The sequence below is a fragment of the Podarcis bocagei genome, assembly GCF_964188305.1.
Source record: "Podarcis bocagei genome assembly, chromosome: 15".
Lineage (NCBI taxonomy): Eukaryota > Metazoa > Chordata > Lepidosauria > Squamata > Lacertidae > Podarcis > Podarcis bocagei.
In genome coordinates this window covers 46,349,713-46,374,631 of record NC_138141.1, presented here as the reverse complement: position 1 = coordinate 46,374,631, position 24,919 = coordinate 46,349,713, and the positions used below count along the sequence as shown (strand labels likewise).

At 49.9% G+C, this 24,919-nt stretch overlaps 2 protein-coding genes across 3 annotated transcripts; one reads left to right on the top strand and one right to left on the bottom strand.

The window, feature by feature from the left end:
- Positions 1 to 572: 572 nt before the first annotated feature.
- On the bottom strand, positions 573 to 7,982 carry VMA12 (vacuolar ATPase assembly factor VMA12). 2 transcript variants are annotated; one of them, XM_081172409.1, is made up of 6 exons: positions 7,457 to 7,908; positions 5,701 to 5,774; positions 5,382 to 5,471; positions 4,670 to 4,712; positions 2,103 to 2,215; positions 573 to 1,316 (listed from the first exon to the last, which is right to left on the bottom strand). In XM_081172409.1, the coding sequence occupies exons 1-6, from the start codon at positions 7,647 to 7,649 to the stop codon at positions 1,221 to 1,223; spliced, it is 609 nt and encodes a 202-aa protein (XP_081028535.1). In that variant the 5' UTR covers positions 7,650 to 7,908; the 3' UTR covers positions 573 to 1,220. The 2 variants fall into 2 exon arrangements, with proteins under 2 accessions (XP_081028535.1, XP_081028536.1); XM_081172410.1 differs by lacking the exon at positions 573 to 1,316 and adding an exon at positions 3,966 to 4,123 and having other exon boundaries at positions 2,103 to 2,211; positions 7,457 to 7,982.
- A 188-nt stretch (positions 7,983 to 8,170) lies between these two features.
- POLDIP2 (DNA polymerase delta interacting protein 2) lies at positions 8,171 to 24,469 on the top strand. Its single transcript, XM_081172396.1, has 11 exons — positions 8,171 to 8,391; positions 12,692 to 12,773; positions 13,400 to 13,497; positions 14,774 to 14,870; positions 15,873 to 15,948; positions 17,307 to 17,414; positions 18,662 to 18,798; positions 19,498 to 19,524; positions 19,700 to 19,825; positions 20,709 to 20,788; positions 21,980 to 24,469. The coding sequence occupies exons 1-11, from the start codon at positions 8,186 to 8,188 to the stop codon at positions 22,092 to 22,094; spliced, it is 1,152 nt and encodes a 383-aa protein (XP_081028522.1). The 5' UTR covers positions 8,171 to 8,185; the 3' UTR covers positions 22,095 to 24,469.
- Positions 24,470 to 24,919: the final 450 nt, after the last annotated feature.

Genomic DNA, 24,919 nt, shown 5'->3' with positions numbered 1-24,919 from the left:
GAATTTGCCTAATCCCCATTGAAAGCCATCCAAGTTGATGGGCATCTTTGCCTCCTGCAGGAGCAAGTTCCATCCTTTCAACTATGCGCTGCGTGACTTTCTTTTGTCTGCTCTGAATCTTCCAACGAAGGTGAAGCATACAATTATTTTGCTTCTAGGGATCTAAAACAGGACGAAGCTCAAGCCTCAAAACAGTTTGTTATCCCATATATATATTGGTCACCATTACACAGCAAATAGAAGACAAGGAGTACCTCCATCTAAAATCCCTTCATCAATGAGAATACAGTGGTACCTCGGGTTACAGATGCTTCAGGTTACAGCTAACCCAGAAATAGTACCTCGGGTTAAAAACTTTGCTTCAGGATGAGAACAGAAATTGTGCTCCGGCGGTGCGGCAGCAGCAGGAGGCCCCATTAGCTAAAGTGGTGCTTCAGGTTAAGAACAGTTTCAGGTTAAGAAAGGACCTCCGGAATGAATTAAGTACTTAACCTGAGGTACCACTGTATGTAGCCTTCCTCTCCCTCAGAACCTCCCCACACCTGCTACTAGAGAACTGCCTGAGTTGCAGCTTCAACAGATTCCGATCCGTTTATTGCACACAACAAAGGTTGATTTCTATACATTAAGACGACACCCGGGGGATGGCGGTTTGCGGAGGGGGGGGAAGCATCTCCAAACTGTAAGGGGTAGGACCCAGCCGTTCACGGTTGCTTGCCGGGCTTGGTGTAACAGCAAAATGGTGTGTCCCTTTGTGTTTGCCAAAGGGCAACAAAAGTAATCGCTATGGGCACCCTCTCTAGCACTGCCAGCTCAGGTGGCCAACGCTTTGGAAACAGCAACCTTCCAGCTTGCGGGTGTGACAGAAACATGAGGAAAAATCTCCTCTTGCTGGTGTGAAGTTGCTATCCCCTAGTCCTGGACCCTTTGCAGCTTCAGTGCCTGCAGGGAAAAAACCCCCACACTCCTGAAAACACACCAGATTACAGGTACTTGTGCCAGAGAAAAGGGAGGCCTCAGGGGAAGGAAAAGGAGCCGACTTGTCTGTAGCTGCAAGAGGAAGGAGTTGCATTGAGAATGTCCTGTTCCTCCTTGGTAGTTTGTACTGGGATTTGCAGGTGGCCTCTGGGGGCCGAGCCCACCTCCCCGGCCACGAGTGGGGAGCAGCAAGGATGGAGAGAGCAGGCCGAGAGAAAGGCCAGCCAGGAAGGGCTCCTTGGCTACGGCTCCCCCAGTTCTCCTTCCAGGTTCCGAACCATCACGTAGAGCTCGGCCAAGCCCACGACGGAGGCCACAACCACGGCAGACAGGACACGCTGGAAGGAAGGGGGGAAAGGAAGTCAGCTCAGCCGCAGACACCTCCGCCAGGTGAGTTGCAGTTAAGAGACATCCTGCCTTGCTTCCGCTCTGGACTTTTTTGGGGGTCAGGGCTAATCTGTACCCTTGGGGGGGGGTTGCGTCTAGCATTAGAGTCAGAACCTTTGTTTTTTTTGGATTCAAAACTAAAGGCTTCCCCTCTCCCCCTTTTACATAAAAATGCACTAGTGGAGGAATTGCAGGATCATAGAGCTGTGGAGTTAGAAGGGACTCCCAAAGGTCATCCAGCCCAGCCCCCTGCAATGCAGGAATCTCAGCTAAAGCATCCAAGACAGATGGCCATCCAACCTCTGCCTAAAAACCTGCAAGGAAAGAGAGTCCGTCACCTCTCATCAGCTCTTACTGTTCTTCCTGATGTTTAGCAGCCATCTTCTTTCTTGTAACCTGAAGCCATGGGTTCGAGTTCTACCCTCCAGAGCAGGAGAAAGCCCTTGAGATATCTGAAGATGACTCTCCTATCTCCTCTCAGTCTCCTCTTCTCCAGGCTAAACATCTCCAGCTCCTTCAACTGTTCCTCATCAGGCTTTGACTCCAGACCCTTAACCATCCTGGCTGCCCTACTCTGCGCATGTTCCAGCTTGTCAATGTCCTTGGAAGGTTAAACTATATGTTGTTCAAGAGGGCTGCCCTTCACCCCCCACCCACGGAATATCCAGAGCTTTCCTTAGGTCTCTCCCTGCCCCCTGTATGGTTCCGCCCCCCCCCCCGGCCCAGCTGCCACTCACCGGTGCCATTTCCACAAAGATGTACTGGGAGCCCAGGTAGGTGCAGGCAAACGTGGCTCCCACAGTGACCAGGAAGTTGACGATGGTGACAACCAAGGCTTTGGTGGATCTCACTGGGAAAAGCAGAGGCAGAGTGTGTGACCCAGGCCCAGCAAGGTCCATTCCCTATGACTGAAAGCCTAAGAAGGAAATGCAATCCCCTGTCCCTCTTAAATGAGCTCTGCCCACCCCACCTCATTACCCCACTGCAGTGCTCCTCTTCGCCTCACAGGAAGCTGCTATATACTGGGTTAGAACATTGAAAACTTGGGAACTCCCTGCCTGCTGATATCAAGCATTTGCCTTCCCCGTACTCTCTTCAGCGCCTGCTAAAAACAAGCCTACGCTAGTTTTTAGTCAATTGTTATTTTAACTTTTTGAAAGTTTTAACTTGCAAATTTGGGGTTTCTTTTACAATCAAGCAGCGTGTAAACATTATGAAATAAGCAAATAGGGCCATCCAGTTGAGGACTGCCTGCCCTGACCGGCAGAAGTTGCTCTCCAGGGTCTCAGGCAGGGGCTCTTTCCCAGTCTGGGGCCACAGGCATGGAAAGTGGGGTCTCTGCCAGGAACATGCAGCCCTTCCCCTAACAGCCCTCATGGTTCTGACCAAAGGAACTGGCTTTCAACAGGAACAGAGGCAGCTGCCATAATACAAGTTGGAACATGGTTCCCTAGAGCTCTGTATTGTCTACACCTGTTGGTCTTTAACCAATCCAGACCCGAGACCCACCTCTGACCCCCAAACAGGAACGCTGGACCCATTCTGACTTTCAGTTTTAACTGGAGTCTCACCACATATTACACATATTGAGGTACTGGCATGCTATTGTTTTTTCCAATATTATATGTAGTAGTTTGAACCAAGTTAACCAATCTTTCATTTAATACAGTGGTACCTCGGGTTACATACGCTTCAGGTTACATACGCTTCAGGTTACAGATTCCGCTAACCCAGAAATAGTACCTCGGGTTAAGAACTTTGCTTCAGGATGAGAACAGAAATTGTGCTCTGTGCGGCGGCAGCAGGAGGCCCCATTAGCTAAAGTGGTGCTTCAGGTTAAGAACAGTTTCAGGTTAAGAACGGAGCTCCGGAACGAATTAAGTACTTAACCCGAGGTACCACTGTAGTTGGCCAAAACTTCTAAACCCTTTTCTTTATGCCCATGGTTGATACTGAGCAAGAGGACAAGAGGTCACCACCACCATTATGTCTGCCTTTCCTTAACAACAGCAAAAAGCTTCTCTCTCACTTTCCATAACCTTCAGCGCCTCCTTTCTTTCTCATGGAGTTGCAGAGTTGGATGGGACCTCTGGGGTCATCTAGTCCAACCCCTAAAGCAGCACACAGCTAAACTATGGAACTCCCTGCCACAAGGCATTGAAAAGGTGGCATTGAAAGGAACTGAGCAAAATCCTAGAGGGCTATTAGCCAGGGTGGCTATGATCTGCCTTCACTGTCACAAGCAGCCATGCTTCTGAATCCCAGTTGCTGGAAACCACAGGCGAGGAGAGCTGCTCTTGGGCTTGGATCCTGCTTGCGGGTTTCCTACAGGCATCTGGCTGGCGACTGTGAGAACAGGATCCCGGACTAGATAAGCATTGACCTGATCCAGCAGGCTCTTCTTAGGTTCTCTTTATCTCCTCAAACATTTCTACCCTCTCTCTCAGCATCTTCTGCTTTCCTTTCAGCTGCTGCTGCTATCACCTCTCAGTCTCCCTCTCCCTTTCCCTTTTTGCTCTGCTCTTTCTTCCATCTTGTGCCGCCTTCCCTGCCTCTTCAGCTCCCTTCTCTCTGTGACTCCTGCCCCCCACAACGTCAACTTGCCTGAAATTAAAATGAGCAGGATTTCTGGGGAAAGTTCATCCCCCTCAGAATCTAACATAGGGGGCAGCTGCACTTGGTTCCCCCTTTTTTGGATGAAGCAGCTTGAAGAAATTCCTCAGATTCTCCCACATTGAAGTAACATATTTTCGTGGTTCTAAAATGAAAAGGGTTGTTTTCCCTTTTAGTTTGCAAAGACTTGTACTTTATTTTATTTTTTAAGCGACTAAATAAAAGCAAAATTCATTCCAGAGTCTAATCAGACATTAGGAAAGTTGATGTGAGTTTTAATCTGTTCCTATTGTTAATTTAACTTTCAAAAAGTGCTTATTGCTATTTTTTCTTTGTGTTTTCTCCTTTTTTGTAAACTGCTTTAAAGTTTTGTTTTTCTCACAATCAAATGGTGTATAAATTTTATGGAATAAATTTCAAATCAAGACTGAAATACTAAAGTTGCTGTCTCTACTTACTTGAGATACGTCCCATTCCAATGAATGGGCCTTACTTCTGAAAAGACATGCATAGGAGCCGCTATCAATTTAACTAAGGTTAAATTGGGAGTCTCCTCTCCCCTTCCTGCAGTTCCCACCCCACCCTTTCTGCCACCTTTAACGGATGCCTTACTTTCCCTCTCTCGCAACCACCCGTCCATCTGTCCTCTCCTTGTCTCAACATGCCACCTGCTCTTAACACAGAAACCCACCTTGCCTTCCAAGGTCAGCCAAAGTGCCATATCGGTTCAGTTCCTAAAAGAAAGAGGGAGAAGAGTTTGTTAGCTTCTTACAGGGCTTTCCTCTGTTCTGCTTGGCAACGAAGCAGCTTCAGGACCAAGGCAAATAAAGGCCTTCCCTTCTTCCCAGGTGTGGTGTGAAAATGTCACCCAGGTCGTCAGATATAAAATGTGGAGCTCTATGACCCAAATCACACAGCAGAAACTACAGTAACTGCGCTAGTCACATCACATATACTTAATGCTAACCAGAGATTAGCTGCCTATATAGCAACTCTATGAATAGGAAAGTAGGAAGCTGCCTTATACTGACCCAGATCTGTGGTCCATCTAGTTCAATACTGCATACGCTGGCAGAGGCTCTCTAGGGTTTCAGGCAGGGAGTCCTCCCAGCCCTACCTAGAGCCATTGGGGGTTGTACCTGGGACCTTCTGCATGCAAAGCAGGGGCTCCGGTCCCCTCCCCAAAGGAAAGGGCCTCACCCTGAAGCTTAATCTTTATTATGTTCATTTGCATGCTTAACACAAATTCTTAGTTCCAGAACCCCTGTGCCCTTCACTGAGGGTCTGTATCCACATCCACCAACCCTTCCTCAAAGCAGAGCCGTATCACGTAGATGGCTTAAGTAAGATCAGGCTGATCTTTGCTAAGGGTGGGACAGTTCAGGTTTATATTTTCCCCTCACCTGGCAGTTGATGTTCCTTGTTATCTTATTGTATTCCTCGTTGGCTAGCTTGGCCTTGATCTTCTCTAACCGGGCTACTAATTCTGGATTCTGAAACAGAAGACAAACTTGCAATGGAACAGCAATTTCACTGTTTTATGCCAAATATTTGTTGGGAGAGTGGAGAGATTTAGGCTTCCTAAGATACATGTAACTAGAGATTTCTGTGTGTTTGGAGATGCAAAGTTATCTCCTTATCAAAGCCTTTTATACATCAGAAGCCACAGAGATTCCAACCACCTAGTTATTTTTATTAAAAAGGTAAGTACTTCATACAAACCCTGGGAGGCTTTTTCTCTTCAGGAAGGAAGATCTCACTGCCTTCGAGCAGTTCATGAAGATATACCTGAGAACCTAGGAGTAAAAAAAAGGTGTGTCACCAATAAGAATTCTGGGCCAAAGGAATTTGAAAGATATAATGTTATGCACATAGGAAATGGCCTTATCCTAGGTCAGATTCATTGCCCACTTAGGCCAGTACTGTCTGCTTTGACTGGTAGCTGCGCTCCAGGGTCTCAGGTGTGGAGAAGGTTTTCACCTTGATTCTTTTAAATGGAGAATTTAGGATTGAAATCCTGCCCTTCCACATGTGCACAGGAGGGAAACCATTTCATCCTCATGACAAACCTGTAAGGTCAGATAGGCTGACTGGCTCCAAGGTCACCAAGCAAGCCCTTCATAACTGGTTGGAAATTTGAACACTTGTATCCTAACAAGCCTGTAAGGTATGGTAAAGGGTCCTGCCTCTCTCACCCCCCCCCCTCCAGTCCAACACTCTACTAGGGCACCACATAGGCTCTGTTTCCCTTTACTATTCACCCCCATTTCAATGTATTTTGTTCCCCAATAAGTGTGTATACCATGGTGCACCCTATGCTATGTATGGTGTAGTAGTGTTTTGAGTGTAGAGTCAGTGTGGTGTAGTGGTTAAGAGTCTTGGGCAGAGAAATCAAGCAGATCAAGGTTCGAATGCCGACTCAGCCATGAAGTTCACTGGGTGGCCCTGGGTCAGTCACACTCTCTCTCTGTCTGTCTGTCTGTCTAAGAAACCTCACAGGAGTGTTCTGAAGATAAAATAACCAGGGTGGGGTGGGGAGAAGAACCATGTACATTATCTTGAGCTCCTTTATGGAAACACGTGACATGAATACAATTACAGTGGTACCTTGGGTTAAGTACTTAATTCGTTCCGGAGGTCCGTTCTTAACCTGAAACTGTTCTTAACCTGAAGCTAACCACTTTAGCTAATGGGGCCTCCTGCTGCCGCCGAAGCACGATTTCTGTTCTCATCCTGAAGCAAAGTTCTTGACCTGAAGCACTATTTCTGGGTTAGCGGAGTATGTAACCTGAAGCGTATGTAACCCGAGGTACCACTGTATATCTATTTAAAGCCCTATACGGCCTAGGACCCTCGTACCTACGGGACCGCCTCTCCTGGTATGCCCCACAGAGAAACCTACGGTCTGCAAATAATAACATCCTCAAGGTCCCAGGCCTCAGAGAGGTTAGGCTGGCCTCAACTAGAGCCAGGGCCTTCTCGGCTGCAGCTCCAAACTGGTGGAATGCTCTGTCAAAAGAGACTAGGGCCCTGCGGGACCTGACATCTTTCCGCAGGGCCTGCAAGACAGAGTTGTTCCGCCAGGCCTTTGGTCAGGGCGCAGCCTGACTCCCTCCTCTGGCAACCTGCACATACTTCTACTTAATTGGTTGCCATCAATTTGATTTAATTAATTTTTATAATGAAATATTTTTAGATTGTGTGATTATTTGATTGATTATTTTATTGTTGTTAGCCGCCCTGAGCCCGGCTTTGGCTGGGGAGGGCGGGATATAAATAAAATTTATTATTATTATTATTATATGCAGGCGCCCCTTCTAAGCGTTGGTTAGTTTACTCGAGAGGAAGCACACAGGGCGTGGAGGAAAGAAGGCAGCCTCTTTCGGACAGGGATTAGAGGGGGCGAACTGCCCCTCCGTCTCGAAGGTCAAAGATCACGACCCCAGCCTCAAGTCTCCGGGGGGGGGGCTCTCCTCACCCGCCTCCCGCAGCGCTCGGTGGAGCTTTCGGACGAAATGGAAGGACAAGCGGGGCTCCTCTTCGGCCAGGGCCGCCTCCAGCTCGGCCCGCAGCTCCTCCGGCAGCCGCTGCGCCTCGGAGCCCCGCAGGAGCCCCCGCAGCGCAGGTCCCACCTTCAGGGAGGACGCCATCTTGGAAGTGCCGCTGGTCATATGACCGCTCGGGGCCTGAAGTGGGCGGGGAAGAATCTGACTGGGGTTACTGCGGCAACCCGAAGAGGGAGGTGAACAAAGAGGGAACAAAAGGGAAGAGAGGGCGCCAGGTCGCCCTGAGAAGCATATTCCGGGTTCACTCCGCGGCCAAAAGGCGGGCAAGAAGTGCTCCGAATAAATAAGCGGCCTGCGTCATCCAAAGCTTTCTGCAAACTCTGGTCTATTTCCCGAAAACACAATTGTTTATAATCATTTAAACCCGCGTGGAGGGGGGGGGGTGAGGAACAACCCCGGATACTGCCTATTCGGGCTCCTTCTACACGTTCTTATCTCTGTGGGGAAGAAGGCGGCGCCGAGCGAGTGACCCGGAAGCTTTCCCCCTCGCCTTCCCCTCTCTATGGCCTACGCGCGGGCCAGAGCGACCCGTCCTCTCCGCCCCTCAGACGAAGAAGCGGGGCCTGAGGCTGCGGCGGCGGCGCGGGCGCGCGGTGCATTGTGGGCGCCCGCTGAGGCCTGTCTTGCGCCAGGGCCGCGGGATGGCAGCAGCGGCCTGCGCGGCGGCGGCGGCACGGAGCCGGTGCTGGGCGGCGGTGGCGCTAAGCCGGGCCAGGGCCTCCTCCTCCCCGTCCTCGTGCGGCTCAGGGCTGCCCTGCGGAGCGGCGGCGGCGCTGCGAGGGGCGGCGCGCGGGACCGGCCTGTGGGCGTGGCCTGGCCTGGTCCCCCGGAGGGCCCTTTCCTCACGGTGAGCGGAGAAGGAGGGGGAGCCGCGGCGGGGGGGGGGGCTTCAGGGAGTGGGGAGCTTGTGTGAGGCGGGGGCCACTGCTGGGAAGAGGGGCTTGAGCAGGCAGCCCCAAGCTCGGCCCTCCAGCTGTTTTGGGACTACAACTCCCATCATCACTAGCTAACAGGACTAGTCAGGGATGTTGGGAGTTGTAGTCCCGAAGCATCTGGAGGGGCAAGTTTGGGGATGCCTGGGCTTGAGGGTACAGGTGGGGGGGTCTTACCTTTTCAGGACGACCTCCTCCCCCACATTCCAACGATTTCTGGCTGTATCTATTAGTGGAGGTGAGGGAATGCATTGAGGCTGAGGACATTCCACCAGGGCTCCGATCGGGATCCCCCCCAAATTCTTGCATGAACAGTTGCCAACTGGGTAAACCCCGTTAAGCTTCTCATAGGTATGTTGCAGCTCTTGCATTTGATGGTGGGACATCCCCCCCCCCTTTCCTCATTCATGTCCTGCTGGCAGGCTTCCCACTGGGGCCCTTCCGTTGTGTGGAAGCAGGATGCTGAACTAGGTGAGTCCCCTTTGGCCTGATCCAACAGCCAGGGCTTCCTTCTGTTTGTCACTTCCTAAATAGCTGTTGAGTGTGTTTGCGCCCGTTGCTCCCTCTAATAGCAAACGTAGGTGGTGAGTGCCAACAGAAAGGAGGCCCATGCAGAGTTGTATGCTCAGGTGTTTTGCAGAGATTAATCTGTCCCTGGAGGTTAACAGTTCATAAATATACTTGTAGGTTCTGCTTTGTGGGGTGTGTGGAGTGTTAGAAACAGAGATATGAAAGCTAGGAGCTAAATGGCACCTTAAACGTAGGTTATGGGCGCAACAACAGAATGTCTAGGCGCACTTTTTAATAACAAGAATGCAAAGCTGAAAATGAATGAACTGCAGCTAAAATCTTTTGCTCATTTTTCAAATGGTCTAGTCCTTCCCCTGCCCACCCCCATAATATTCTTAAGAGGGTCTTTTCTCCAGTCTTCAGAGAGTGACTGGAAATGGGGAGGAAGAAAAACAGCAGCGGCATTTTTAGTCTGAAATCTTAGGCACAGTATTGCGCCCAGAGCTCAGAAACTGCTCGTGCTAATGAAATTCCCTGCCGCAAAATGTGCCTAGAACAATGGGAGTTTCAAGCGCTGGGTGTGTGCAGTATTACGGCGAGAGAGAAAGAGAGAGCCTGAAGGCTTGCCAACCACACCAAGGGGCAAAATAGTGGCTTGTGGGGGTGGAGCCCAATACATAAAGGTGCCTTGATAATAATAATAATAATAATAATAATAATAATAATAATAATAATAATAATAATAATGTATTATTTGTACCCCGCCCATCTGGCTGGGTTTCCCCAGCCACTCTGGGCAGCTTCCATAGAAACCAAAAATACAGTAAAATATCACAGATTAAAAACTTCCCTGAACAGGGCTGCCTTAAGATGTCTTCTAAATGTCAGGTAGTTATTTATCGCTTTGACATCTGATGGGAGGGCGTTCCACAGGGCGGGCGCCACTACCGAGAAGGCCCTCTGCCTGGTTCCCTGTAGCTTTGCTTCTCACAATGAGGGAACCGCCAGAAGGCCCTCGGCGCTGGACCTCAGCGTCCGGGCAGAACAATGGGGGTGGAGACGCTCCTTCAGGTATACTGGGCCGAGGCCGTTTAGGGCTTTAAAGGTCAACACCAGCACTTTGAATTGTGCTCGGAAACGTACTGGGAGCCAATGTAGGTCTTTCAAGACCGGTGTTATGTGGTCTCGGCAGCCGCCCCCAGTCACCAGTCTAGCTGCCGCATTCTGGATTAGTTGTAGTTTCCGAGTCACCTTCAAAGTAGCTCCACGTAGAGCGCATTGCAGTAGTCCAAGCGGGAGATAACTAGAGCATGCACCACTCTGGCGAGACAGTCCATGGGCAGGTAGGGTCTCAGCCTGCGTACCAGGTGGAGTTGATAGACAGCTGCCCTGGATACAGAAGTGACCTACGCCTCCATGGACAGCTGTGAGTCCAAAATGACTCCCAGGCTGCGCACCTGGTCCTTCAGGGGCACAGATACCCTATTCAGGACCAGGGAGTCCTCCACACCAGCCCGCCCCCTGTCCCCCAAAAACAATACTTCTGTCTTGTCAGGATTCAATCCATTAGCCGCCATCCATCCTCCAGCCGCCTCCAGGCACTCACACAGGACCTTCACCGCCTTCACTGGTTCTGATTTGAAAGAGAGTTAGAGCTGGGTATCATCTGCATATTGATGGACACCCAGTCCAAACCCCCTGATGATCTCTCCCAGTGGCTTCATATAGATGTTAAAAAGCATGGGGGAGAGGACGGAATCCTGAGGCACCCCACAAGTGAGGGCCCAGGGGTCTGAACACTCATCCCCCACCACCACTTTCTGAACACGGCCCAGGAGGAAGGAGCGAAACCACTGTATAACAGTGCCCCCAGCTCCCAGCCCCTCTAGACGGTCCAGAAGGATGTTATGGTCGATTGTATCAAAGGCCGCTGAGAGATCCAGCAGAACCAGGAAACAACTCTCACCTTTTCCCTAGCTCGCCAGAGATCATCAACCAGCGCAACCAAGGCAGTTTCAGTCCCATGGTGAGGCCTGAATCCCGATTGGAAGGGATCCAAATGGTCCGCATCCTCCAGGCGTGCCTGGAGTTGTTTAGCAACCACGCGCTCAATCACCTTGCCCAAGAATGGAAGATTTGAGACTGAGCGATAGTTGGCCATACTGGCCGGGTCTAAAGATGGTTTTTTTAGGAAGCGGTTTAATGACCGCCTCTTTCAGCGGATCTGGGAATGTTCCCTCACAGAGGGAAGCATTCACCACCCCGCAGAGCCCATCGCCCAGCCCTTCCCGGCTTGCTTTTATTAGCCAGGATGGGCAAGAATCAAGGAGACAGGTGGTTGGTTTCACGCGTCCAAGCAGCCTGTCCACATCCTCGGGGGTAACGGATTGAAATTGATTCCATGCAACTTGACCAGACAGAGCTCTAGCACTCTCCCGCCCCGGCCCTGCTCCCACGGTGGTGTCTAGCTCCTTCCGAATATGAGTGATTTTATATACAAAAAACTTTGCAAAATCGTTGCAGATCTTGGGGTCTTTACAAGGCCCCGGTGGTAAAGGTGGTTCCGTTAAATTGCGAACCACCTGAAAGAGTCTCCTGCTACTATTTTCTGCAGATACAATAGAGGCGGTGAAGAAAGTCTTCTTCGCCGTCGCTATCCCCACTTGGTAGGCTCGATGTTGAGCTCTAACCTGTGTCCGGTCAGATTTGGAGTGAGTTTTCTGCCACCGACGCTTTAGCCATCTCGGCGATTGTTTCATCGCCCTCAGCTCCGAAGAAAACCATGGGGCTGTCCGGGCTCCATGCAGTCGGAGAGGGCGCTTCAGAGCCAGACAGTCGATAGCCCTGGTTAACTCCGCATTCCAGCGGGCCACCAGGGAATCAGCTGAAAGGCCATCAACATGGGCTAAAGCATCCCCTACCACTCTCTGGAAACCATTTGGATTCATTAAGTGAGAGAGAAGTTCTCCCATTCTTATTAGAATGACGTGAGTTATCATTGGTCATTGATGTCGCTACCTTGTTGCTATTGTTTAAGCTGGCCTTCACCAACCAAGGGCCCTCCAGATGTTTTGAACCGCAACTCTCATCCAGCATGGCTGTAGGATGCTGGGGGCTGATGGGACTTGTAGTCTGAAACGTTTGGCAGGCACCAGGTTGGAGAAGTCTGGTTTAAAGCATTTGGAGTCGGGAACCCTTACTGGTCTCCTGCAAATCACTTTGAGGCCTGCTTGCTCCTGCCTGACTTTGCCAGTGCAAAATGAGATTTCACTTTGCACCTAATTCAGCTCTCAAAACAGGACCCACAGGCACAGTCCCCTGTGTTCTTATCCCCAGAGCTATTCTGCTTCGGGATGTGCAAGGCTCTTTTTAACCATCATGACCAACATCCATCAATAGACTTCCTTCCCTCCCAAGTTTATCTGTTCCTTTCAAAAGTCATCTGAGATCTTGGACATCATGACTGCAGTTACCTCTGGAGTTAAACTTTAAACAAGCAGCTTTACTTTATTCATTGTTACTTTCTTGTTGTATTTGTTGTGAGTGGGGCAGATCAGCATCACTGGGCTCCCAGCTGAATAGGAGTCTGAAAGCTGAGCTGTGGTTGGGAGGGGGGCGACGTCCAAAGCCAGTTCAGATTTGCAACTCAGTGACCAACACTCTGGGCAAGCTTGACGTCCTGCCTTCTCTCTGCCCTCACCCTAGGAATCGCCCTGAGGGCAAAGTGCTGGAGACGGTGGGTGTATTTGAAGTGCCAAAGCAGCATGGGAAATATGACACGGGTCAGGTAAGTGGGAAATATGACACAGGTCAGTTTTTTGTGTGGCAGGGTGGAATCAGAGGCATTGGAAGCCTCTTGCTCTACACTGGATTGGGTCAGCTTGGGATCCTCTCTTTTTGGTGCCCCCATCTCTGTTGCAGTTGGTGCTACTATAAAGGGACACCTCCGGACCACATTCTGCAAGCCCAGCCTTATAAAGGGATCCTTGTCTGGTTGCCCACAGGAACACGCAGATTTTTTTGCTTCAAGGCAACCAGGCAGAGAAGCTTTTCTCAATGGAAAGGAATGTTGGCTCTTGTAAGCTATCGCTGTGACACAGTATGGATGTGTGAAGACTGCCAGGACCTGTAGCATTTTTTTGGTCCTGCCCACAGCTGCATTTTTGGCTTCCTTCACATGACCTTTACCGGAGCCTTTGTCGTTTGTTTTGACGACACCCCCCCCCCCTTAGACTCTGGATTAGGTAGCAATAGATGCCCTAAAGCTGCCCACCTCCCTCCCTTCTGAAGCTGGTTCCTTGGAGCTGCCATTTCTCACCGCGATGGTTGGAGCAAGCTCTGCTTTCTCTTCTGCCTTGGCCTGCCTTGCTTGACGCTTTCTCTCGTCCTGCCCCCTGTGCTCTTTTCTTTCAGCTATTTCTCCACAGTGTATTTGGATACCGGGGGATAGTCCTGTTTCCTTGGCAAGCCAGGCTGTACGACAGAGACGTGGCTTCCCCGGTGCCTGAAAAGTAAGGAAGGATTGGTGTTTCACTCACAGGCAGCCAGAAATGGGGAGGGAGAGGAGCATGTTAAGAAGCTCAGTGCGCTTTAAGAAGCTGTTGTGGTTAGTAGTGGGCAGTGGGCAGAGCTTGCCCTGCTTTATTTAATCATTTTGTTGAATGTAATTTATATACAGCTTACTCCAAGTGGTTTACAGTAAACAATTTTTTTAAGTCATTGAAAAATACAGTTGTACCTTGGTTCTCAAACAGAATCTGTTCCGGAAGTCCGTTTGACTTTCGAAAACCAAGGCACGGCTTCTGATTGGCTGCAGGAGCTTCCTGCACTCAGTCGGGAGCCCCGTCAGACATTTGGGCTCCAAAGAACATTCGCAAACCAGAACGCTCACTTCCAGGTTTGCGGAGTTCGGGAGCCAAAACGTTCAAGAACTAAGTTCCTAACTGTATTTGCTTCCATATTAAAGGACACTGGGGTTTTTTGCATTTATTTATTTACACCAAAATAGCTTCTAACCAGTTTAAAAGTATAAAAACAATGATGACATATTTACACACAGTTAATATAAGCAATAAAATAATTTCATTAGCACAGTAAAAACATACCTAAGTAAAATAAAGGAAATTCATTACGAAAGCTTCAGACACCAAGGTAGTGGAATACAGTGGTACCTCGGGTTAAGTACTTAATTCGTTCCGGAGGTCCGTTCTTAACCTGAAACTGTTCTTAACCTGAAGCACCACTTTAGCTAATGGGGCCTCCTGCTGCCGCTGCGCCACCAGAGCACGATTTCTGTTCTCATCCTGAAGCAAAGTTCTTAACCTGAGGTACTATTTCTGGGTTAGCGGAGTCTGTAACCTGAAGCGTCTGTAACCCGAGGTACCACTGTATATATGTGACTTTTGAGATTTTCCGGTTTGTAACATTTCCTCTCCTTTCTCGTACAAGAGGCTTTTTTCTTCCCCAATGAGGCTGAGCTGTCGCCCTCTGTCAGAGACGGCCCATCCACACTTGCTCTGTGAAATGTGAAATCTGTTGTGGATTTAGCATATAACCAGGCCTTTGCCTGATCGAGCCTTCTGTAGCCTTTTAAATGTGTTTGGGGGGGGGTGTTAATGGTTTGGTTTTTGCTCTGTTATGTATTTTGTGTTCTCATTTTGTATTTTTATGTTGTGAACCACCCTGTGATCTCTGGGTGAAGGACAGTACACAAATTTTAATAACAATAACAATTGTAATAATATTAACAGAAGAGGTTCTAAAAACTTGCTGTGTGTCTTGATTCAGGGGTGAGAATGCAGCTGGGCACGGATCCAAGGAAGTGAAAGGCAAGACGCACACATACTACCAGGTTCTCATAGATGCTCGGGACTGCCCACATATAGTAAGTGCTTCAGCATTCCTCCCCTTGCCCCCCCCCCTCCATGCACGACTAGGATGCCATACAGAGCAGGGAGGGAGCCGGTCGGAGGATCCATCTAAGGGTGCCTTACATCAGAGGTGGTTAACACATGGCCTTTGTTATTAATTGTTGTGTTGGTTAAATTTGTATCCTACCCTTCCTCCAAAGAGTTAAGCTGTGGAACTCCCTCCCACAGGAGGCAGCGACGGCCCCCAGCCTAAATGACTTTAAAAGAGGGTGAGGAGAGGGCTATTGTTGGCTACTAGCCAGGAAGACTATGCTCTGATTCCCCGGTCAGAGGCAGCAATGTTTCTGAATGCCAGCTGCTGGAAACCACGGGAGGGAAGAGTGCTGCTCTTGTGGTCAAATCCTGCTTGCGGGTTTCCCATAATTGTGATCTGGTTGGCCACAGTGAGAGCAGGATGCTGGACTAGATGATTCATTGGCCTGATCCAGAAGGGCTCTTCTTGTGTTCAGGACCACCCCTTTCCATATGAACCGACTCAGACCATGTAATCTTCATCCAGTGTCCTCCTCTGTACTTCCTCTCCACAATACTTCTGGATGGTGGCAATATGAGAGCTGGCCTTTGCTGTGGTGGCTCTCCATTTGTAGGCGAGGCTTGTCAGGCGCCATCATTACATGTATTTAGATAAAATAAAAAAATTCCTTCCAGTAGCACCTTAAAGACCAACTAAGTTAGTTCTTGGTATGAGCTTTCGTGTGCATGCACACTTCTTCAGATACCTATTTAGATGGCATTCAGATACCTATTTAGATGGTATTTAGATGGCAGACAGGCAAAAGCATTCCTCTTCTTCCACGCCTTTAGCTAATTAAATCCATGGCCGTTTAAACTGGGTGGGTGTTATTGTTTGGTTTGTTATTGTGGTATGTATTTTTGTGTTTTTAATCTGTGAACCATTCTGTGATTCACAAAATAATAGCAGCTCTCAAGTGCTGTCTTTGCCATTTCTTCCTCAGTCTCAGAGATCGCAGACGGAAGCAGTGACTTTCTTAGCGAACCATGATGACAGCAGAGCCCTCTATGCAATCCCAGGTGAGCAAGCTGTCTCCCTGTGGCTGCCTGGGGAGGGTCCAGGAGGCTGCCCAACATTTCCCCAGGCTCTGTGTGTAAATCCCTGAAGTGTTCGTGCAGGGGAGTGGGAAGCTGGTTTTATTATTCATTAACTTTATTCCCTGCACTTCCAGGGTGGGGCAAAGAGCAAAGCGGTAAAACATGCTCTGTTAGGGTTTTATTCAACCATCTTCCACTCAGAGTAGACTCATTTAGATTAATGGATCTACCGTATTTTCCGGCGTTTAAGACGACAGGGCATGTAAGATGACCCCCCAACTTTTCCAGTTGAAATACAGAGTTTGGGATATACTCGCCGTATAAGACTACCCCTCTTCCAACACACACCAAATAAAAATTTTAAAAAACAGTCTCCAGTCCGGTTCAGAAATCCGCTCCACTTCCCAGTGGCCGGGGGCCTCTGGGGCCAATTTTCAAGCGTATTTCTGCTTCATCTAGAGAGCTTGGTGTACTCTGATTTAATTTGCTGTCGTTTTATCCTTTGGTGGGGAGTTGCTGCAGGAGCTTCTGCTGTAGCCGGCGTATAAGACGACCCCCGACTTTTGAGAAGATTTTCCTGGGTTAAAAAGTAGTCTTATACGCCAGAAAATACAGTATGTGAATTGTGGCCATTCATTTCAATGGGTCTACTTTGTGAACTGTTGCGGGGGGTTTTCTTTTACAATCAAGTGGTGGTCTTCTTTTTTTTAAAAAAAAACAACACATATCTACTAGGAGATATAAAGGAATAGGTTAGCCTTTTTCCTTTTGTGGACTAGTTTTTTAAATCTCATTCCATGTTTACCTGACTTGTGTGCTTATGGTCAGTTCTATATAATACAAACATATGAAAATCTCATTCAATTCGGCAAATAGGTCCCCATCTGATCAGGCACCTAGACCAGCGGTCAGCCTGTTGCTTGGTGGCAGATCATCTGCTTTGCATGTAGAAGGTCCTGGGTTCAGTCCCCAGGCAGGGCTGGGAAGGGCTCCTGCCTGAAACCCTTGAGAGTTGCTGCCCGTCAGTGTGGACGGGACTCAGCTAGATTGACCAGTGGTCTGACTCAGGATAAGGCAGTTTCCTATGTAACGTTTGAAACCTGGTCTATATTTGGAACCATGAGGACTAGAATCTTTAGAGCCACTATTTCAAAAGGCAGCTTCCTATGTTCCTCCGAGTAGGATAATTTGTTGTCTTTTGTTGGCGTGTCAGCTGGGGCTTCTGGATAGGATTGTGTTCTGATTCTGAACCTGAGGATAATAACTGATGCACTTGGCTGCTGTTACCTGGCCTCTGCAAATACCTAGATGTGTGTTTTTTCTTTGGGATCCCCTTCTAGGACTTGACTATGTAAGCCACGAAGACATCCTTCCATATACCTCCACCGACCAGGTGCCCATCCAGCACGAGTTGTTCGAACGGTTCCTCCTGTACGATCAGACGAAAGGTGAGTTCTTACTTGGGGGGAAAGGCTGCAAAGGCCGATATGTTCTCCCCCCTCTAAGAGAGGCAGACATGGGCTGAAGCCCAGCTCAGTGCTTTCAGTGGTGCGCCAGATCAGCCAGAAGCTGCAATAAATGTGGCCTTTTTCTGATTTCCCCCTTCTTCTTATGCAAGGTGAATGCTACATTTTAAAAACCTTTTGTGGCAGATTTTTGTTCAACAGACACACCATTGTGACGTTTGAGACAGCTGTACTTGGTCGGAGCAACAGTGGCCGCTGGGGGACCCCCAGATGAGGAGTCCCTGGGCCTATAAACCATGCAGGCTTAAAAAAAAGGCATTCCCTCGCCTTAGCTTAGCCCATAGGAATGAAGTCACATTGTGAGAGAGGAAAAGCCTTCCTGCATGAGCAGAGCTGGGTGCCTGATTCATCGAGAGGAACAGGGTGCCTCCCCTCCTTATCGGGTGAGCTCAAGGATGAGTTCTTCCTGCGCAAACATTCTTGATACTTTCTTAATATAACCTGAGTAAACAGATTACTCACACACTCTTTTCCTCCACATCTGTTCACGTACAATTTATATAACAATAATAATAATTTATTATTTATACCCCGCTCATCTGGCTGGGCTTCCCCAGCCACTCTGGGCGGCTTCCAACAAAATATTAAAATACTGTAATGCACCAAACATTAAAAGCTTTCCTAAACAGGGCTGCCTTCAGATGTCTTCTAGAAGTCTGGTAGTTGTTGTTCTCTTTGACATCTGATGGGAGGGTGTTCCACAGGGTGGGTGCCACCACCGAGAAGGCCCTCTGCCTGGTTCCCTGTAACTTGGCTTCTCGCAGTGAGGGAACCACCAGAAGGCCCTCAGAGCTGGACCTCAGTGTCTGGGTAGAACGATGGGGGGTGGAGATGCTCCTTCAGATATACTGGACCGAGGCCATTTAGGGCTTTCAAGGTCAGCACCAACACTTTGAATTGTGCTCGGAAACGTACTGGGAGCCAGTGTAGGTCTTTCAAGACCGGTGTTATGTGGTCTCGGCAGCCGCTCCCAGTCACCAGTCTAGCTGCCGCATTCTGGATTAGTTGTAGTTTGCATACTGTAAAGCGCATATTGCAAAGCGCATACTGTAATTCCCACTTCAACTTGCTTCCCCAAAAGTCTTGTCCACGTTACTTTCTGTGGGTAAACACCTTCTGTGCTTACTTTCCCTTGGAAATACCTTTTTCTCTCTCTCCCTCCCCTCCAGTTCCACCCTTTGTGGCAAGGGACACACTGTGTGCGTGGCAGGAGAAGAACCACCCGTGGCTGGAGCTGTCTGACGTGCACCGGGAAACCACAGAGAACATTCGGGTCACAGTGATCCCCTTCTACATGGGCATGCGGGTAGGTGCCTGGCCCCGTGCCCCTTGGAGGCCTCGCTGTGGGTACGCCTGTCAGCAGCAGCCATTGCTTCTGACACAAGTCGTGGTGCCGCCAAAGCCTCAGGGACCTTGAAACGGGAGCAGCTGGTTGGGTGGCCCTTCCAGGGGAACGTGTCGCAGACCCTGCAGGTTTCATACACCATCCTCAGGCCTGTATCTTGCGTCGCAAAGCGAATGGGTCCATATCTTTAGGAAATCATCCTGTGTGACTGGTTCTCTCCCACACTGTCCCAGGGTTGCAAGGAGAAAGGGCTGTTGTGCTAGGTCAGGCAAAAGGGTCAGTTGGGCTTCAGTGCACTGGCCATTCTCTATGGCTTGTCTAAACAGGAATGCTTTTAGCAGGCACCAAAAGGAGTCTTTTCAATATCAGTTGTCAGGGCTTTAGACAGAGATTCCCAGTAGTTGCCATGAATAAACAGAAACCTGCTGTGAGTGAGACCCCTCCAGACTTCTTGAAAAGCCGCTAAGGCAGTCTTCTTTCTCTTTGGCGATCACTTGTAGCCGAGTAAGATTGCAATGCCCATCGTAGGCCACCCCTTCCTTGTTTCTCCCAAGGATGTGGGGCTTGGAAATCCCGTGGGGAGCGGCCGGTAGCCATGGGTTTCTGACATGGAGTGCACTGTTTATGACAAAGGCCGCCTTCTCTTCTTCTCTCCTGCAGGAAGCCCAGAATTCCCACGTCTACTGGGTGAGTGCTCTTTCTCCTGGGCTTGCATGCTAAGGGTGGAGTGGCGGAGAGGGCTCTGGCCTTGCAAGGGTGTCTAGGCCTCTGTGGGCAGCCCCCCCCCCCTTTCTGGCTGGGAAGCCCTTTGCTGTTGGCTCTCCTGCTCTGACTGTGACTCCTCACTCCTTCTTGCGTCAAGTGGCGCTACTGCATCCGCCTGGAGAACCTCAACAACGAAGTCGTGCAGCTCCGGGAACGGCACTGGAGGATATTCAGCTTGTCGGGCACGCTGGAGACAGTCCGCGGCCGAGGGGTCGTGGGGAGAGTAAGTGCCCCCCCGGAGGGGGTTTAAAACTGGCCTTTTATCTCTTGCTGGCTCTGCAGGAGGGGAGGGGGCTCTCCTGCTCGGGTTTTGCTAAAGGTCTACTCACTGGGGCACTGGTGGGCTACTGTGACAACAGGATGGGCCACTGGTTGGATGCAGGCTCCTACCATGATTGTTAATATTCATTTCGTTTCTGTATCTATATTTTTAGGAACACAAAATCTCAAAGTGGTTTAGCAACCCAACATTAAAACATTACTGAAGAAAGTCAAATATAAAGTCTACATTCAAAGCCACCTAATACAGGAAGCTGATATACTATCTTTAAAGATTTCAAAATGAAACATTGCAAAAGAGGTCAGCTGCAGAATGCACATTTAATGCAGCAAAGTTAACAAAAAAAATATCTTTAACATATCAAAGGAAAACATTACTGAAGGAAGTCAGCTATAAAATGCACATTGAAAACAGCATAATTGGCAAGAGAATGAAATATTGTCTTAAGCATAGAATGTGTCTGCTGCTGTTGCTGCCAGTCCTGCCAGTGGTGGTTCACAGCGGGCAGCGGCTGTGGAAGCTCAGGCTGGAAGACCTGGGTCTGCACTGAAAGACAGCCAAGGTGGTCTCTGGCCTCAGCTTTTGTAGCTGGAGTCAGCCAGGTCCCCTCCCACCCAGGCCAGGTGGAAAAGGGCCTGCAAGGTCTTCCAGGTCTCGCAGCCGGTCTTATGTTCTTCTTCCTGGAAGAAGTCTCAAACAGAACAAAGCAGTTTAGCATGAACAACTCCCATCAGCCCCCAGATGGTTGGTGAAGGTTGTTCTTATTGCAGAGCAGGAGGTGAGGCGGGAGGCAGCTCTCCAGTGATGCTTCGTTTTCTCTCCCCAGGAGCCAGTCCTGTCCAAAGAACAGCCAGCCTTCCAGTACAGCAGCCATGTCTCCCTGCAAGCATCCAGCGGCCACATGTGGTAAGGAACCGGAGGCTTCCAGAGCCACAGCAGGAAAGACCAGAGAGGAGGGTGGGAAGCCAGCTTCCCTGGGGGCAGCCTCTCCAAGGTGGCAGCGGCCAGGTGGCTGAACGGGCAGGTTGGCCAGGTGGGGTGAGAAACATGCCTTGGGAGTGTATTGAATCAGAGGGCTGGTGTTTATAGGTCCCTCAGGTTGGCCCTGGCCACTTCTGATCATCAAATCTTAGCACAGTATCACCTCTTACTAGCCACGATGGCTCTGCCCTGTCTCCACAGTTGGAGGCAGCAATGCTTCTGAATGCCAGTGGCTGGAAACCACAGGAGGGGAGAGATCTGGTAGGATGCTGTGAGAACAGGAACCTGGACTGTTTTGAGCCTCCTTTGGCCTGATCCAGCAGCCGCTACTTACATTCTTACGTTAACTGCCACACAATTGGAGGCTTCCCTTTTCCTGCCTGGTGTGTTTATGAAATGTGTTCACAAACGGAAGAGCTTTGCTGTTAGATGTCTCTGCCAATAATAGGTTTTATCTGATGCTTGTCCTACTCAGAGCAGACTGGCTGAAATTAGGTCTGTTAATTTCACTGACTCTGCTCTAGGAGTAAAATTCAGCTGGATGCATCCCAGTTCCTCCAGCCCACCCTGGTTCTGATGAGCTGCTTTAAAAAGAACGTGCAGCATCAGCTGCCAGACTCGCTGGGAAGCGCAAAGGAAGGAAAGAGGGAAAGTATCGGAGGAGGGAGAGGAGACTAGCTAACAGATAACAAGGAGGAGAGGACTATCTGGCTGCTACCCACGATGGCTACTCTGCTGCCATGGTGGGAGGCAGAATGCTTTTAATGATCAGTTGCTGGAAGCCCCAGGAGGGGAGGGGGCTTGTGGGTTTCCCTTGGGGGAATCTGGTCGGCCCCTGTGAGAACAGGAGGCTGGACTAGATGGCAAACCCTTTGGGCTTGACCCAGCAGAGCTCTCTTTATGGTCTTGTTGAAAGAAGAAGGTGGAGTTAAAATTGCAGTACAGATATATTTTCTCTTGCCTCTTGTGGCAGTGCAGTCCTCCTGAGTTAACAGGTTTTAAGATATAATAAACGGGAATGGCCCCGAACAGAGTGACTTGGTTGTGTGTGTCCCCCCCCGCCCCCTAACCTGCTCTGGGTCACCCCTCACTCTGAGCTCTGCTTTTGCTCCATAGGGGCACTTTCCGCTTTGAGCGGCCCGACGGCTCCCACTTCGACGTCCGGATCCCACCCTTTTCCCTGGAAAGCAATAAGGATGAGAAGACGCCCCCTTCTGGCCTCCACTGGTAGAGCAGCCCTCAGGACAGCTCGGCTTCCCCCCAACTTACCCACAAACAGCCCCTTTTCTTCCTCTCTCAGGGGCTGACGCTAGTTCTGGTTTTTCTTTTAAGAAAACACAAAAACTTGGAAACACCCCCCCCCCCCGTTTCTTTTTCACAATGGCCGGAATCTGGAGAGTTTGCTTGGAATTCAAACCTGGCTTGTTTCATGGCCGCTTGGCGCCATCAGCCCCCCTCCCCAGGGACTCAAGAGTACTGGGCCACCTGGGACAAACCTGCTGTTGATGGAGCCCACGGGAAGGGTCTCTGCTGAGTGTCGCATGGAGTCGTCTCCTCCCCCCCCCCCCCCGGAATGTGAGGTAGTGTGTGTTTTTCTCTGAATAAAACAGGCCCTCCCCAGCGAACTGCCCAAGTCTTCCTTTTGTATCCTCACCACCCCGCCCGCCATTGTTCTTGCCCTGATTTACATCCATCCCAGGCCTGGCCCTTCCCAGCAGTGAGCCTGCTTCCCTTTTGGGCAAAGGCCAGAGCAGGAGGGGAGTGTGGGGAGGCCTCTGTCCTGCAGCCTCTGCCAGGAGCTTATGGCCCTCTGATTGTCATGAGGCTATGATTCCCCATCCTCCTCTCTCACCAGAACTGATGGAAGTTGAAGTTTGGCAATGCTTAGAGGGTCCCCACAGGCCCCATGTCCTTGTCCTCTGGCCCTCAAGTGATGGTGTCTGTTGCAGATCACATGTTTTGTCCCCCCGCCCCCTCCTCCAGCTGTGTTGCTTCCTCTAGATTCCATTTCCATCTGGCTTCACCTCCTTCTCCAGAGCCATCCCAACCCCAGTGGCTTGGGCCACAGGTCAGTTTGCAGCCTCAGGGATGCTCGTCTCAGGATCCGGCCTGCTCTGGTCCCCTCCCTGCTAGGAGCAGAACAGAAATTGCAAGAGGTCTGCTCCAAATCAAAGGCCAAAGATGAGAGCCAGGCCAGGGAGCTGCAGCAGTGCCCGTCTGGGTGATGCTGCGTCGTCTTGTCCTGTTAGAGCCACAACCTGTTGTTGTCCCCTCCCGTCTCGTTCTGCTGATGCGTAGCTACAGCACTCCTGGTGCTGCCTTCCCTGGCAGGGACAGTGCCACCTGTGGAAGGTTAATTGTTTCTCAGCCAGCCTGGGGCACAGACTGACAGGAGGTTCAGTCCCAAACATCTGTTGGCAAAGCTTTTTAAGCTGTGAAAGCAAGAGCTGCTTTATAGCTCCTCTTTGGTCTCTGGAAGAGTGCACAGTAGGATTGCACCTTACATGGGAGTTCAGTTCCAGGATTTCCATGTTTACATGAAAATTGCATCTACCCAAACCCTTGGTTTTGCCCTGTAGCTAGCAGGTGAGAGTGGGGAGAAAAAGAGAGAACCCCCAGTCCTCACAAGGCTTTTGTGCCAAGTGGACCTGGTCCAAAGGAGCTTTTAAACTCTTTGCTTGCTGATCAAGGCCCACTCAGCCAGCGAACTCTGGGAAACTAGAGATTCTCATGCAAGATCTCACAGGAACTTGGCTGGCCCTGCGAGAGCATCCTGGAGCTGATACACTGAGCCAGCCTTGTCCCCCAAGCAAAGCAGAAACCTTAAAAGCTCTTTAGGCACCAGCTAACCCCAAGCAGACCTGGCACCTAAATAGCTTATAAGCTATCTGCCTTGCTTGGGTTTCAGTTGTGCAATTGCAACCAGCCTGCCTTCAGCCATGGATGGTTGAAATTGTGCAGGTTAGACACACATAAGAAGCAGTCATGCTGTATTAAGCAAGCGTTGGAGACTAAATGGAGGCAGGTCAGGCATGGGGCTGGGCAAGCTTCCCTTCACACCTGGTCCTTGCCACTCTCCCATTTCTTCAACTGGTTTTATATATTTTGCAGGCACAATTAACATTCTCCCAACTACCAGAGGGCTGGTGGTAAATGGGGGAGTCCATCCACCTCCACACCACCCACTTGCTTTCTATCCTGCTGCTCTTTAATTTTTTTCTGCCTGTCAGCTGACCTTCGTTTAAGCCCAAAAACAAAACCTCACGGAGGCTCAGAACTGGAGCAAAGCTCAGTCCCTTTGGGGAAGTGCCCCTCTCCTGGCTGTGGGAGGTGTTGAAGCCAGCAGTGCCATGAAGTGAGGGGGCTCCCTGCCAAGTGTCAGGGGTTTTGTTTTACATTTATAGGCAGAGGGCACTCACAGATCTCCTGGGGCTGAGGGGACTTGTGTTTGTTGCAGACTTTCCCCACCCACGTCTAAAAGAGACGAGGCAATCCTCTCCTTAGCCTCATTAGTGCTTCCAGACTGGCAGAGGAGCTGGGCGTGTCATGTAAATAACTGTAAACAAAAAACAAAAAGATGCTATTAAATAAAAAGTGTTGAAGTAATCCGTGTGCCCTGGTGTCGTGGGGGGTCCCCAGGCCACTGGTGGGTTGCAACAGGATCACTATTGCCATGTTGATATATGGCAAAAGATAAAAGAAACCGGTCTCTAAATGCATGATTTGAGTTAAAACAGTCCTGGATCTGAAAAGCTTGAAAATGACCTGCCCTAGGTAGACCAGCCTTTCCAGTGTGGCCCTTCGTGTGCATGAATGCAGCATGGGGAGTTGCTCCAGACCCAATGTCTTTATGTCCCAAAGTCTTAGCTCAGACTGACCATTGCTTTGCCTCCAGCCCAGATTTTGTCAGCTCCTTCTGACATCATGTTGTTTCTTTCTTGGTTAGTGACAGCAGTGGGGGCATCCGGGGATGGGATGTGGTAATAATAATTATTTATTTATAGCCTGCTCATATGGCTGGGTTTACCCAGCCACTCTGGGCGGCTCCCAACAGAA

Excerpts from the sequence above, each read along its gene's own strand:
- VMA12 (XM_081172409.1), bottom strand. The coding sequence starts at position 7,649 with ATGACCAGCGGCACTTCCAAGATGGCGTCCTCCCTGAAGGTGGGACCT. Across the intron at positions 5,775-7,456 it reads CCGAGCGCTGCGGGAGGCGG|GTTCTCAGGTATATCTTCAT; the intron begins GTGAGGAGAGCC and ends TTTTACTCCTAG. Across the intron at positions 5,472-5,700 it reads AAGAGAAAAAGCCTCCCAGG|AATCCAGAATTAGTAGCCCG; the intron begins GTTTGTATGAAG and ends CTTCTGTTTCAG.
- POLDIP2 (XM_081172396.1), top strand. The coding sequence starts at position 8,186 with ATGGCAGCAGCGGCCTGCGCGGCGGCGGCGGCACGGAGCCGGTGCTGG. Across the intron at positions 8,392-12,691 it reads CGGAGGGCCCTTTCCTCACG|GAATCGCCCTGAGGGCAAAG; the intron begins GTGAGCGGAGAA and ends CCCTCACCCTAG. Across the intron at positions 15,949-17,306 it reads AGCCCTCTATGCAATCCCAG|GACTTGACTATGTAAGCCAC; the intron begins GTGAGCAAGCTG and ends ATCCCCTTCTAG.